Source organism: Eretmochelys imbricata, chromosome 1 (genome assembly GCF_965152235.1).
Source record: "Eretmochelys imbricata isolate rEreImb1 chromosome 1, rEreImb1.hap1, whole genome shotgun sequence".
Taxonomy (NCBI): Eukaryota; Metazoa; Chordata; order Testudines; family Cheloniidae; genus Eretmochelys; species Eretmochelys imbricata.
The window spans coordinates 52,228,785-52,244,697 of record NC_135572.1 but is presented as its reverse complement, the minus strand read 5'-3'; the positions used below and the strand labels follow the sequence as shown (position 1 = coordinate 52,244,697).

The window sequence follows — 15,913 nt, the reverse complement described above, 5'->3', positions numbered from 1 at the left end:
GCCTCCAGCCCGCAGTGCCTCCTGCCCACCGGCAGCCCTGCCAGTCAGCGCCTCCCCCTCCCTTCCCATGTCTCCCGCCTGCCCCAATCAGCTGTTTTGCAGTATGCAGGAGGCTCTGGTGGGGAGGTGGGAGGAGCAAGGGCATGGTATGCTTGGGGGAAGGGGTGGAGTGGTGGCAGGACCTGGGGCAGAGCAGGGGGTTGAGTAGTGAGCACCCCACAGCACACTGGAAGTTAGCATCTGTAGCTCCAGCCTCGGAGTCAGCGCCTATACAAGGAGCCGCATATTAACCTCTGAAAAGCTGCATGTGGACCCGGAGCCACAGGCTGGCCACCCCTGTGATATACTGTAACAGAAAAAGCTTCCCTAAGACCTATACCGGCTTGTAAGTATCAAATGGGGCAATGGGGGGAAAACATTCACAAATCATAAATATTAAATAAAAACTGACTTCTTAAAAGTATCTATATACCTACGTATTTTCTTTACAAATATATTCTTTATTGTATTTTGTTCAACTGAAGTATACTTTTGCATAGACTAACATATGCAGGATAGTTACTGGCTTCTTGACTATTGCCAAAATGTAAAAGGGTCCAAACAATTTATTTCAGATGGCATAATCTGTCACGTATTATTACTTCTTACCAAAATAAATATCTAGCGTTCAAAGAGTTAATAAAACTAGGGATTCTACTGATCTAAATCCATTTGAGATAATTTCTATCTAGTATGCCTTTACATCTCAGAAACTGGTAACCTCCTCTGCTCCTCTTTCATTCACACATCTAATAAGACAGGTTAGTTTTCCATCACTTAATAGCCAGCTACCTTTCAAGCAGCTCTAGTACCTTAGATTTTCTCAAATGAAGAATGATGCAGTAAAGCTATGAAGGAGTATAAAAATGGTCAAATGAATTTTATAACAAACATTTCATGTCTGTAAATGTGATCTCTAGTTTATTTTAATAGCTATACTAAAACCCCAAGGTATATTTAATAGTATTATATGCCTTGTTTCTTTGTATGAGAAAGCATCCCCAAACACATTTTCTAATTTACTAGCGCGTGACAAATCCGAGGTGCCTAGGAATTAAACTTTAAAAGTACATCTTGGGGTGATAGAAGACCACTATTAACACTACCATAATTGTATGCCACTTGCATCAAATCTGACATTTCATTTTAATATGTTTTGCTAAGAGTATACCATTTTATGGCCTACTAGTAAAATCAAATCCAACACAGACATTTTCACTTTTCTAATACAATTCACTTCAAGATTTTAAGCTGCTATTTCTTTCTTTCTTCCTTTCTTTCTTTTCCTAAATGGTTGATCCCCTGGCATCCATTAATTCCACAACCACCTCGTATTGGGTCAATGAGTCAGTCATGAGTATCTCCATTAACTGTATTAATTTACACTATGTCACCTTAATGACATTTTGTCATAGCTACCTTTTCTGACACCTACATACTCTATTCAAAAAGTAAAATAACAAGTTTGAGAGGCAGTAGGAAACATTACTGTTTGAACAGTAAGTTCTTTGGATGTCAGTGTTACCAAAAACTCGAGGGGAGGAGGGAAGGGGGAAAAAAAAAGATGTGAAAGCTGACTGGCCAACTTATGGTCATTTCCGGGTGACTTGTTTCCTGAAAGGTCATTCTACTAACATTCATTCTTCTTCCAGCTTGCACTGATTACCACAGGAGAAGGTCGACATTAATAAATAGAGACACAATAAAATAAACTATTTTATCCAGGTTCTCCCTTGTGTATTACCATGCTAATATAGCACATGCTGTATTAATTCTATTCTATTCAAGTCAGGTGAATGGGTTTCTTTGAAAATGAACCCAAACAGTTCAAATACACTGAGCAAAAAATGTATAAATAAATCTTTAATCACGCATTTCACATAATTCTATAATATGTTAGAGTTTTCAAAGGTATTGCACCTAATCCAAGGGATAGCATTAAGTGCAAATTAGGGTTTGCTTTTTACAAACTGATCAAACTACCACAGCCTTATTTTCATTATCTCAATGTGAAACAATTTAGCTATTGAAGAAACTGCAAGAAAGAAAGTGTGTCATAACAGCAGTTTTTCAAATAAATACACATTGACAGGTAAATGTCAGATGGTTATTTGGTGTGATTTAAGCACTACATTTTTAAAAAGAGATTAAAATATATTTAAAAGTATTAAGGTTGCAGCTGGAAAAGTAGAGCAGGCTAATGTTGTGGGTTTTCTTTGTTTATTCAGCTTTAGAATTTCAATTTACAAAACTACATTGTCAATTAAAAATTACCTGATTCATCCTCTCTCTCAAAATAAATCTCAATATCCTATCAACATATTCATAATATAAACTGTTAAGACTTTTTATCAGACAGTGTGATAAAGAATTTTTAAAAGTATGAATTTTCCTGAATGTAAGTACATTACATGAAAGCCAAAGCTATGGTAACATTCAGCACATAATACTACTAATTTTAAAAAATATATGTGCATATATGTGTTATTTTTGAAGGATTTTGTAATCTCTGCAATTTTAAATTGCTCAGACCAATAGGTTTTCAGCACAGATTCATTTAAAAAAATGAAACTGGTGCATTTAATGTTTACATTACATTTAATGTTACTATCAATTTTCAAAGATTTTACTGGTTTGAGTGGTATTTTATATCTAATACACATAATGGTGAATATCAGTAGAATTAGTAAAACTTTTATAGTGTACCCCTTGTATGGTAAATGGGATTACATTAACAAGTAATCTCCTCCAAAGAGCCACATGTGGAACTACAGGGATCATCGGTGGGGCTAGAATGAAGTTTTAGAGAAATTTGTTGCAAACTCTGATATAGTACACACATTAAGCATCATATTTATTGTATATGCAGATGCATTCACAAAGAATTTTTGCCTCTGTACACGATATTTATTTTCTTCCCACCTTAGTCCAATGACTTTCAGACCTACTGTGTAAAGAGTGGAAATTATGAAGCAAGAGAATGTGGATGTTTAGATATTTCAAATTGAGAGAGCTCCAATTACTTTTAATTAACCTAGTTTACTTCTACTAGAAATCTTCAGTCTCCATCTCCCACCTGCCCCACAATATATGAAGACTAAAAATCAGCATCTTAAGAATGTGACAGTAAGACTAACAATCTAAATTAAAGAATAAAAATTCTGCAAGAGTACTTGACAACATGGGTCAAAAGTATGCAAAGAGATCCAAGCAGCAACAAACGGATCTCAAGAAATGGGATATTTCTATAATTAATAACAGTTCAACTTCCTTTCTTTTCGTAGAATACACTCTGAGTCGTCAGGAGAAATTCATCCTGATGTCATGGCATTGAGAAATGCACCTCATGAAGATCTTAAGCCATAAGCAACAGCAACAATTAGCTGCTACATTCACTCTTGATTTATCACTAAGAAACAGACTTTAGAGATGGAAAGGTCCTAGAAGATCCATCCTCTTGCCAAGTCATGATTGCTCTAGAATATATTTCCTAGTGCTTTGCCCAGTCTCTTAAGAAATAGGGCTTTGTACTACTTCCATTGAGAGGCTGTGGCACAATCAAATAATTTTCACTGTCAGCAAGTTCTCATATTATGTGGCCAAATATTCCTTTTATAAATTTCATCCCATTACTCTTACTTATATCTCTTTGTCCATGAGAAATTCCTCTTCTTCTCTGAAGTTTTCACTCTTCATCTGAAATATTTGTATACTTGTCCTGTCCTTTAGAATCATTTAGCCAAACCATATACATTTCTTTTAATTTTTCTCTGTAAATCAATTTGTCCAGCTCCTTAATCATTTTGCTGCTCGTCTTAGTACTCTCTGCAGTTTGTCTACATAATTAAAGTAATGAGTTGTCCAGCAATGAAAGCATAACAGTTGCTTTATTTGGCATCTGTAAAAAGCCATTTTCTCTAGAAACATAATATCTGTGTAACAGAACTGAAAGAAGAACAGACCATTTAAAGTGAAATTTTGATACAGTGATATGTTAGCTATTATAATGCTAGTCTTATAACTTGTCTTAATTAAAAGTCCTCCTATTGAACTGGACAAAGTCTTCGGACCAGGAAGCTCAATATCATATAAGAAGGAATTTATACACTACAAAAAGAAGGATTCTGCGTGGACTCCTCCTGAAGGTCGAAACAACAGACTGGACTTCTACACAGAGTGCTTCTGTCGACGTGCACGAGCTGAAATAGTGGAAAAGCAGCATCACTTGCCCCATAACCTCAGCAATGCAGAACACAACGCCATACACGGTCTCGGAAACAACTCTGACATCATAATAAAAAAGGCTGACAAAGGAGGTGCTGTAGTCATCATGAATAGGTCAGAATATGAACAAGAGGCTGCTAGACAACTCTCTGACACCACGTTCTACAGGCCATTACCCTCTGACCCCACTGAGGAGTATCAAAAGAAACTACATCATCTGCTCAAGAAATTCCCTAAAGAAGCACAGGAACAAATCCACACTGACACACCCCTAGAGCCCTGACCAGGGGTATTCTACCTGCTACCCAAAATCCATAAACCTGGGAATCCTGGATGCCCCATCATCTCAGGCATTGGCACCCTGACAGCAGGATTATCTGGCTATGTAGACTCTCTCCTCAGGCCCTACGCTACCAGCACTCCCAGCTATCTTCTAGACACCACTGACTTCCTGAGGAAATTACAATCCTTTGGTGATCTTCCTGAAAACACCATCCTAGCCACTATAGATGTACAAGCCCTCTACACCAACATTCCACACAAAGATGGACTACAAGCCATCAGGAATAGCATCCCCGATACCATCACAGCAAACCTGGTGGCTGAACTTTGTCTTCGTCCACAACTATTTCAGATTTGGGGACAATTTATACCTTCAAGTCAACAGAACTGCTATGGGTACCCACATGGCCCCACAGTATGCCAACATTTTTATGGCTGACTTAGAACAATGCTTCCTCAGCTCTTGTCCCCTTAGAGCTCCCCGCAGCTCCTATTTGCTGGGAGAGAGGGACAGAGATACCATCACTAGTCGCTGGGCAGAGTCAGCCATGGAGGCAGCATCATTAGTCATCGGGCAGAGTCAGCCATGGAGGCAGTGTCACTTTTTTCCACAATGAATATAAACAAGTCAAAGTACCGAACACAACTATCTGATGCACACCTTGCTGCAATCCTGAAGGTTTCAACTGCTCAGTCACTGAGGCCAAACATCAACAAACTGATAGAACTGAAGCGTTGCCCGGTGTCTGGAAAACACCAAAAACTCTCTGGCAGGCGAAGAATTGTATAAAGTTGTATGACAGTTTTATTATTTCTAAGAAATTCAAAATAAAAAATACAAAACAAATGTTTTCTTTTCTGAACACCATCTTCAGTGACATTATTGGCCCACTGGGAGGATTTGAGGACTGGCTCTGGCCCTAAGGTAAATTGAGTTTGAGACCCCTGGTGTAAGTATTCTATAAATACATTAGGTAAAGCAGTATACTGAATAGTGGTACCAAATATGCCAGCAAGTTTGGCCCAAAGTATGTCTAATCTCACTGTAAAAGCCTTTTATCACTACACTATCAAACTAGTGTATTTTCGTTTACTAAATATGCTCCTCTTAAAGTATCATCATATTCACAAACTATGTGAAAAACACCCCATGTCAATATGTACTTTTAATATAATTTGAATACTTACCGGGCAATTCTACTTAAACTAAAGATGGAAAAAAGCAGAACTCCAGGTCTGAAAACCTTGAATTTTGAGCAAGTTTTGGTCTTCACTTCACAGAATTGGCTATCATCTCTGTAATGGGTGGAGGGAAATCCCCAGCTCCAACTCCCCTCCCCCTTCCCAGATTCTTGGGGAAATTTTATATTGAGTCCAAATTCAAACTTTGCAACTCACTGGACCATCTCTTCTTTAAAATACATAAATAGGATTCCCAAAATGTAGTGACAGTGTGTAAGCAATATTTGGCACAAGCATTAATAATACATTCTCATAAGGGCACGCTAGCAGTAATAGTTTAACCATAAATTTACCAGAAACTAAAGAGGATTTAATAGTAAAAGAAAAAACTGAATGTTAAACATTAAATTTTCAAAGCACCTTTATGGGATTTTACCCACAGTTTCCATTTGCCTTTAATTTGGGAATTGTATAGCTAAACCTCTGAGCAACTCTATGACATTTTAGGTGTTAATCCCTAATTTGAAACTGCATTATGTTTTCTATAAATTATAAGAAAAGGTTACTCACCCTGTGCAGTAACTGTGGTTCTCTGAAACTTGTAACTTTGTGGGAACTCAAATTCAGGTGCAGATGCGTCTCTCGAGTCCTTGATTACAGATTTTTTGTTGAGCGTGTATTGGGCCTGAACATGCATCCTATACATCCTCATACTGTGCACCGACACGATACATGGTTGCACAGGTGAATCACCCTCAGTTTCTTCTCTTCCAAATCTCCCACAGAGAACAGTCCAAAGCAGAGGGGAAGGAGGGCAGGTAGTGGAGCACCCACACAGACACACATCTTGAAGAAAATCAGTTATTGCACAGGGGGAGGAATTTGTCTTCTTTGAGTAGTGGGCCTATGGCTGCTCCATTTCAGGTGACTCCCAAACAGTATCCCCACAGGAAGGAGGGAGCTTCAGAATTGAGTCCAGAATGGATGATAGAACCAGAATTCCCAGTGCCACCTCAGATCTAGCAGCACGGATCAAGGAACATTGCTTAGAAAGTGTATTTATTGAAGCCCATGAAGGGGCCTTACATATCTCAGATACTGGAATATTTTTGAGTAATGCCATGGATGTTGCTTGTGACCTGGTAGAGTGCACTATCACCCTGTGGGAGCATTGAGCACTGGCTTCATCATAACAAGCAACAACAGACCCAGAGTTCAACATAGACAGTCTCTGGGTGGAGATTGTGAACTTTTTGGATCTGTCTGCGATGGAAACAAACAGTCTAGATGACTTCTGAAATTGCTTGGCTCTATCTGGACAGGAGGCCAAGGAGTGTCTGAAATCTAAGGTATGAAAAGAGGTCTCCTGTTGAGACTTATGTGGTTTGGGGAAAAACATCAGTAGATGAATGGTTTGATTAAGATGAAAGTCCAATAATACCTTAGGTAAAAATTCAGGATGTGATCATAAAGAAACCTGGTCTTTGAAGAACACCATAAAGGGGGATCTGCCATTAAGACCTCAATTTCTCTGACTCTATGGGCCAACATTTAGCCACTATAAAAGCTGTCTACATCGATAAGCGAAGCAAAGAATACATTGCCATCAGTTTGAATGGAGGTCTCATGAGGCATCTAAGTACAAATTTGTACTTAGAAATGTCAGGTGGTAGGGGTCTTTGACTTGGGGGTAGAGGTTTGCCAAATCTTGAAGACACAGGGTAAGCAAATACAGAAAACCCTTTTTATCTGGAACATGAAAAGCTAATGTTGAGATCAAATGAACCTTGATCAAGCTAACTGATAATGCTGATTTCTTTAGGTCCAACAAGTTAACCCATGCTGAGAGAGAAGAGAATCTGGATACAAGCTGTTGTCATTGACACCAGTGGCTGCATCTCTTCCACTTCTACAGGTAAATGACCTGGGTTGACTCCTTTCTACTGAGCAGTAACACTTGTACTTCCATAGAACAGATAGATTCTAACTCCACACATCATCAAGGAACCATGCTCTGAGGTGGAGGAGCCCCTAAGTTGGGGTGACGTAACTGACTTGTGTTTTGGGAGAGGAGATGGGAAATGATCAGAAGTTTGATTGCCGGGTGGATGGATAGGTGAAGCAGATAAGCATATCCAGCTTGTCTTGGCCAAGTTGGAACTATAAGAATAACCCTGGCCTTATCTTGTTCATCACTCTCAGTATTAGCAGAGTTGGAACAAGTGCATAGATTAGGTCTACAAGACAGTAGAAAGGCATCTCTCAGAGAGTGATGGCCTAGACTTCCTTTTGAACAGAACAGATGATACTTCTCGTTCCTGGAGATGGTGGAGAGATCCACCTCTGGTAGTCCCTAAGTTTGGAATATGGAGAATTTGAGAGTCCAATTACCACTCATAGTTCTGGAAGAAACATCTGATGAGTGTATCAGCTGTGGTATTCTGAGCTTCATGGAGACAGACAGCCAAAATATGGATCTGATGGGTTATATACCAGCTCCATAGCTTTATTGCTTTGATGGACAAGGAGGTAGATCCTGCTCTCTGTGCTTGTTAATATAGAACATGCAGGCTACATTGTCCATCGTGATTCTGACTGATTTGCCCCTGATGAGGGGTAGAAAATGAAGGCAGGCATTCCTGACTGCCCAGAGTTCTAACAAGTTGATGTGGAGACTGGTTTTCTGAGGTCACCATCTGCTCTGAGCTGTGAGTACTGAGGTGAGATCCCCATTTCAACAGTCATGCATCCACTGTCATGGTGATTGTCAGAGTTAGACGAAGGAAAGGAATGCCTGCACCAACACTGAGTTGATCTTTCCACCATTCTAGGGAGTTCTTTACATGACGGGGAACCGAGACTTGTTTGTCTAAGCTGTTGCTGATCAGTGAACAGACCTTTTTGACAGTTCCTTACTGAGGTACAAGTTTTAACTAGTTTCAGCCAGTCCCTGATTGGCTTCAGGTGTCCCAATCAACTTAGCGTTCTCCCTGCCTTCTGGAAAGTTCTTAATTGACCCCAGGTGTCTTAATTGAACTGGAGAAGCTGCCATTTAACTTATCCTGGTACCAGGGATACAAGGGCTCCCTTAAATGGTCCTGACCAGATTTAATAATGTTATGAATCTGTCCCTGGAGAGGTAGGCTCTGGCTGTCAATGTCCCTATAAACTGTATTTTCTATACAGGGTTTAACATGGATTTTCTTACATTGAGCAGAAGACCCAATTTCAGGAAAAGAGAAAGGGCTATCTGAGTGGTTGACAGTACTGCTTCATATGATCGGCCCTTGATCAGCCAGTCAACAAATTATGGGAAAACTAAAATTGCCTCCTGATAAAGGTAAGCAGCTACTACCGCTAAGACCTTTGAGAACACCCATGGAGCTGAGGAGAGGCCAAAGGGAAGTACTCGGTATTGAAAATGATCTTAGCCTATCGCAAAGTGTAGCTATTTTCTGTGAGATGTGTGTATCACTATATGGAAATGGGCATCTTGTAGGTTGAGGGCCAAAACCCAATCTCCTGCCTCTCATGAAGGGATGATAGCTGTCAACATCACCATCCTGAAGTTTTGAGACTTTATAAATTCGTTTAGTAGTCTTATATCCAAAATTGGTCTCCACTGTATCTCTTTCTTTGGCAAAAGAAAATACCTTGAATAGAACTCCTTTCCCTTTTGAAGAGCTTGGACCAACTCTAATGGTCCTAATTGAAGCAGGGAGTCTATTTCTTGTCTCAGTGAAAGCTCGTGAGAAAGGTCCCTGAAGGGGGATGGAATGGAGAGAGGGACATAAAGTGGATGGTGTACCCTAATGTTATGACCTCTATGTCTCTGGTGATCCACTTCCATGCCTGATGGAAATGGGAAAGTCAGTCTCTATACTGGGGGAGGTAGGCAAAAAGGTGCAGCTGTTGAACTAGAGATGTGGGAGGATTTGAACCCTTGGCTGATGAATCAAAACTTTTTGATGGTACCTGGGTACTTGAAGGAGGATGGGCAGCTCTCTTCCTCTGGAACTTGTGTCTCTTGTACGGGGATTCGGTGGGTCTATGAAACCCAGAGAATGAAACCAAGCAAGATATCTGGGCAGTTTGTGACCTGCTAAATCTTCTTTTATTCTTAGGTGTGTAGAAAACCAGAGATAGTACATTTTAATGTGTGAAAAAATTAATTCATGGTCTCTGAAAATAGCTTCAGACCATTGAAGGGGAGGTCTTCTACAGTGTTCTGAACTTCTCTCAAGAACTCTGGGAGTTGGAGCCATGATGTCCTGCACATAACTACCACATAGAAATGAATCAGGCTGCAGTGCTTGCAGCATGTAAGGATGCTTGAAGCAACGATCTGGCTAGTAACTGATCCTCAGTGATGATGGCCTAAAATTGTTCCCTTTGCTCCTGTGGAAGATGATCAATAAAAGCTAAAAATTTACTGTAATTTGTGAAATTGTGTTTAGCCAAGATCACTTGATAATTTGTGATCTAGCATAGCGAGGTCATGGACTTTTGTTCAAAGAGGTACAAGCACTTTTGGTCATAGTCATATGGGATAGACTTGCTTACCTTATTCGTTAATTGCATCCATCGCTATAGAATTAAGTGGAGGTGGGAGAATAAGAATTTGGAGTTCTTGGATGGGACAAAATATTTTTATCCACCTGTTCTCAAGTAGGCAGAACCATAACAGGTGTTTGACTAACAGTCTTTGCGAGTCTTTGCCAGGACAGCCTCGTTAATAGGTAATGCAGCTCCAGATGGTGCTTCTCATTGTAAAATGTCAAGCAACTTGTATTGCAAATCCTTGATTCTTGCTATTCAAAGACTGTCTGCAACCCATTTAATGAGGTCCTGAAATGGCTGGAAATCACTGGCCATAACTGGTGGTGGAGGCATGACCACCTCAAATTGTGATGATGATGATCAGACAGGAATCTGAGGGGTGGCCTCTTTATCTGCCCTAGCCTCTTGCTCCTCAAATGTCTCCTTGTGCTGTGATCTCTATTGAGGAGAAGAGGATTGAATGTCTCTGTTGGAGCTGGTGGTCTGGCAAATTGTCTGCACATATCTCAGGGACACCTATATGGCCATGCAGGGGCCCATATGGGAGATGGGGTGGCATCCTTGGTTGATCTCACCACCCATGCTGTTGTCCACAAGTCTTTTCCATTGGTATCAAAGAGTGGGTTCCAATGTAGATGTGTAGGGGAACCCTGCACAACAATAGACAAGACTGAAGGGAGGTCTCCTTCCTCTTCCTCAGTATCTTCAAACGGGAAGGAGAGGCACCGGCAGAAAATGCTGGTGAATCCGGTGGTACCAAAGAGTGATGGTAGCCTCGGAACTAGAATCTTCGTACTAGGAAGTGTTTGGTACCTACAAACCATGGAAATTCCGGTTCATCTGCCAATTTCAAGTCTTTCAAGCACCTAAATTCCAGTTGTACCATATGGAGGACTGGTACTAACATAGTCGTCTACTTGGTTATTGCAGCAGACACTGCCGTAGATTTACAGCATACTAAAGTTGGTACCGATGGTGTCTGATGTTTCTGTTTGCATGATACCAAGGGCCCTGACTTGGCAGGTACTGATGATGGAGCTGTGCTCAATGGTTCTGGTCGAGTTCTTATCCCTACCTTCCCTGTAATGTGTAGATGGTACTGAGGCTCAGTTGGAGCTCTGTTTGTCCTTCAAGCTCCAGAACCTTCCAGCCCCATCAGTACCAAGAGAAATCATTTTCCTCTATGGTACTGAGCTGAGAGGTCAAGGCTTCTGAGCCCATCAAGCTAGCGGGGGACTGAGGTCTTCTGGAAACAGGCTCCTTATGAAGGGAGTCAGAGCTCCTCTTCTTGAGAGCCTGTGCTGGTATCTCTAGAGTCTTCCCCTTCATAGGGGAGACTGGAGGTGAGGTCAAAGGAGCGCTTGATCTGCCCAAAAACAGGTGTTCAGGGGGTCTCCTGCCATGATTCTGAAGCAGGGTGAAGGGAACTTTCCATCAGTAGCAGCCCCAACTTGATCTCCCAGTTCTTTCTTTCTGTGGATTTAAGGGCCAGGTGGAAGTTACACTTCTGGGACATGTGAGACTCTCTCAGGCAGCAGACACAATTAGAGTGGCCATTGCTTACTGAGATAGCCTCCCAGTAAGAGAAGGCAGTGTTTGAAACTTGGAGAGCTGGGCATGTCCTGCCAGGCAGGTAAGGATCCCTGAAGGGAGGGAGACGAACAAAGTTAATTCTCTCACTATTTAACTATCCACTAACTATTAATTATCTTATGCTAAATTAATACTATAAACAAGAACTCTAGCCAAGGCACACTTAAGGCAGACACGCTAAGACTTCATATCTGACTAAGGCAGTTCAGAAGAACCTGAGAATGATTCACCTGCAAAGCCCAATACAGCCTTGGTGCATGGCTCAAGGATGTATAGGATGCATGCGTGAGCCAAAGAGACTCTGCTAACAAAAAAAATTCTGATCAGGAGAGGCACATGCACATATGAAGGGGAGCACCCCAGGAACACTGCTCAAAGAAGAGAGCTTGATCATCGGTTCTCGTGAAGAGTCTGGCTGCAGCTTCACAATCTGGATGCAAACTACTACCACGGCCAGGTAGCTCTCATCTTGGTGGCAAAGTCTCTTGGACTTAGCCTTCTGACTGTCATATACATTAGAGGTACTAAGATGACATTATGGGAAGCATTCCTTCTACAGTGATCTAGTGGGATGGATTCCTCCATAACTGAATGACAGCCAGATTGCTGGGGACAAGACTGAATGACTTGTGTGGCCCAAACTCATCAGTTCAGACTGACATCTCTCAAATCTTGTGAAGTAACCTGAATCTCAAAACATAGCAAAGTTTATTCCCTGAACTTCCTGAGAAGAGAACTGATTGGAATGCCCCAGTACAATGGTGTACCAAAGTGGAAGTTATATATACATTATATACCCTGTTCCTGCTCTTTACAGGGATGAAAACATCTGGTCAGTTTTGATAATAACTTAAATGAATAGGCAAATATAAACTCATGCTTCAGGACAGTACCATAAAAGTATTTTAAGTGTTTCTGACCTCAACATGTTTCAGGTCTCTATCACCAATCACAAGTGGGGAAACAGAGACACAGAAAATATCTTGCCCAAGGTTACACACAAAGAACAAGAAACATAACTGTGCAAAGTGAAATATTTGAGAACTTAGTCAACTTAGGCCGGGTTTAGTTGAAAAGACAAAAGCAAAACACACTTTAAATTTGAAGAAACTGCTACACATTTTTATACAGAAGAAGCTCATTTGAAATTCCAACCCAACAGGCACTGAGTTCCTCACTTTGTACTATACAGTATGTAAAACATCACAGATGTCCATGGAACACACATAAATAAACTAAGCCTCTTCCATCTCATTGTATATTTGTTTCCTCAAGTTAAGGCAGAAATCCAATTAATAAATAATGTTGTAGTACCTAGATGTGCAGAACAAATGGTATATAAGATCACAAACTCTTCTGAGACACTTGTAATGTTCACACAAAGAGAAACCCAGAATAAAAAAAGAATAGCAACTCTATAGTCCCTTTGTTTTGTCAGGTCAATTCAGATTCCTAATGTTAATGTAATCTTGGTGTTTATACTTAATAATCTCAGTGGCAGTAATGGAACAATAAAACCTCTTTTAAAATTGCTTTAAAAAGAAAAGCATGCACAATTAATATGGATGCTCCAGCTTTTGAATGCAACCTTATTACTAGAGAAAATGAGAATCAGGAAAGGATCTTTATTGTTTAACATATTGGAAGATATGGGCTTCCTTTTGACAAGGTCCCATGTATATGTACAATAACCCTTTGTATTTAACAATAGGTAAGTAATAACAACAGTAAAATTACCCTGCTCTCCAGCTGTTTCTGTATATTGTGTAGATGTTGGTTAATCTAATGCGTATTGTTGCATAATATCCCCAGGCACAGTCAAGTAAAAGCTAAAGCTGTACAAAAAAGCCTACATTTTAAATGGGTCTTGTCATTAATGCTTTATTAATTGCCCCAGGCAATGCAAACCCAGAGCTAGGCAAGCTATAACAATATGACACTTTAAGGTCAAATCCAATTTCTGCTGCGTTTTATGGACTGGGCCAAATATTGAGTTAACAGCAGGAAAGAACAATTTATTGGGCTTTTTTCATATTCTGAATTAGATCAGTTTTTTTGTGGAAACAAAACAACTTTTAAACCCTCAACATCATATAATCGTTGACTGTTTTCTATTATGGCAACAGTATTTTCTAACAGTCACCTACTTAAAGTATGTATAATATATGGGGTTTTTATATAAAGGGACTAAATAAAAAAGCCTCTATAAGCCTATGTGAAACAAAACATCATTAATGAAAATGCATAAACTACAGCTCCACATTATGTAACACAACACATTACATGAATTAATATATGTAAAATTAAACCTACCTTCACATCTGAGGTATCTCTTTGGCTGTTTCTCCAAGATCTTGCCACTGAAGAGAAGGTTCGATCTGGATGGTCAAATTTTGCATCATTTGCATTAAGAAAGAATGTTGTGAAGGGCTCCTATGACCAAACAAATTAATACACATGTAACACAACAGTACAGCAGAATGGATCACACAGCAGTTTCCTAATGAGATATGAGAAATTTTAAAGTTTAAAATGAAAACATAAGAGTAGAATAATATTTGGCATCTCATTTTACACACAAACACACACACACACACACAATTATTTTGGTAATGAATTTTGCACCATACAAATCTGATTGCTGGAATGGAAGGATACAATATTGCATACTCTGTCATAAGACTACTGTTGCCATGATAATTGGCAGGTAGGTATGCTCTGGTATGACTTCCATTGAAATCACCATAAACACTCTCTTTGTTACATATATTACTATGCCTGGTCTGAACAGCACAAGACTGTGCATTCAAATTAGATCACATGAAAGCACCTACACAATTTTTATTTTCATATAATGCCACAGTCTACGCCTATTTTCTTCTCAGTTGGTAGGATTGGGGGTGGAGATATGGTGACGCTTTTGACAGGTTACGAAGATGGGCGGGGGTCTGGCTTTATTGTTATTTTTGGGGCAGCTGATTGAATGAGGTATGGATTTTATTTTGTTCTATGAAATATTGATTCTTTGTTCATGGTAATGAGTGAAATATAAAGATAAATAACTCAGAGCCAAGGAAGGACACTAACAATCAAAATAAATGAATGAATGCCATCATTTTTTTATATTATGTTATTCTGAACAGCTATGATACACTCTACCAAACTAGGATTCTGTATCTTCAAGAAATATGCTACGAAGGGTTTAGCTCAGAGGTGGGCAAACTACGGCCCGCAGGCCACATCCTGCCCACAGGACCCTCCTGCCTGGCCCCTGAGCTCCTGGCCTGGGAGGCTAGCCCCCTCCCCTGCAGCCTAGGCTCACTGTGCTGCTGGCGCAATGCTCTGGGCGGCGGGGCGGGGCTGGGAGCTCCTGGGGCAGTGCAGCTGCAGAGCCCGGGCTGACCCGGTGCTCTGTGCTGCATGGTGGCGTGGCTGGCTCCAGCTGGGTGGCGCCGCCAGCCACCAGTGCTCCAGGCAGCACGGTAAGGGGGCAGGGGGCGGTTGGATAGAGCGCAGGGAGTTCAGGGTGGTGGTCAGGGGGTGGGGGTGTGGATAGGGGTTGGGGCAGCCAGAGGTCAGGAAACAGGGAGGTTGAATGGGGGCAGGGGTCCCGGGGGGGCAGTCAGGAAGGAGAGAGTGGGTTGGATGGGATGGCGGGGGCCAGTCAGGGGCAGGGATTCCAGGGGTGGGCAGGGGCCAGGGAGAAGGGGTGGTTGGATGGGGCAGGGATCCCAGGGGGCAATCAGGAATGAGAGGAGGGGTTGGATGGGGTGGCGGGGGAGGGCAGTCAGGGGACAGGGAGTAGGGGGGTGGATGGGGGAGGGGTCCTGGGGGGGGCCATCAGGGAACTGGGAGGGTTGGATGGGGCATGAGTCCTGGGGATCCATCAGGGCGAAAGAAGCAAGGGGGGTGGATAGGGGGCAGGAGCTGAGCCACACCTGGCTGTTTGGGGAGGCACAGCCTCCCCTAACCTGCCCTCCATACAATTTCCGAAACCCAATGCGGCCCTCAGGCCAAAACGTTTGCCTGCCCC

General features: G+C 41.3%; 1 protein-coding gene across 5 annotated transcripts in view; it reads right to left on the bottom strand.

The window, feature by feature from the left end:
- Positions 1-15,913, bottom strand: part of NBEA (neurobeachin) — an 843,583-nt gene that overhangs the window by 78,462 nt on the left and 749,208 nt on the right. For all 5 annotated transcript variants that reach the window (XM_077806446.1, XM_077806437.1, XM_077806454.1 and 2 more), the window contains one exon: positions 14,194-14,313. In XM_077806446.1, the coding sequence (XP_077662572.1) occupies positions 14,194-14,313 (120 nt within the window). The remainder of the gene's footprint in view (positions 1-14,193; positions 14,314-15,913) is intronic.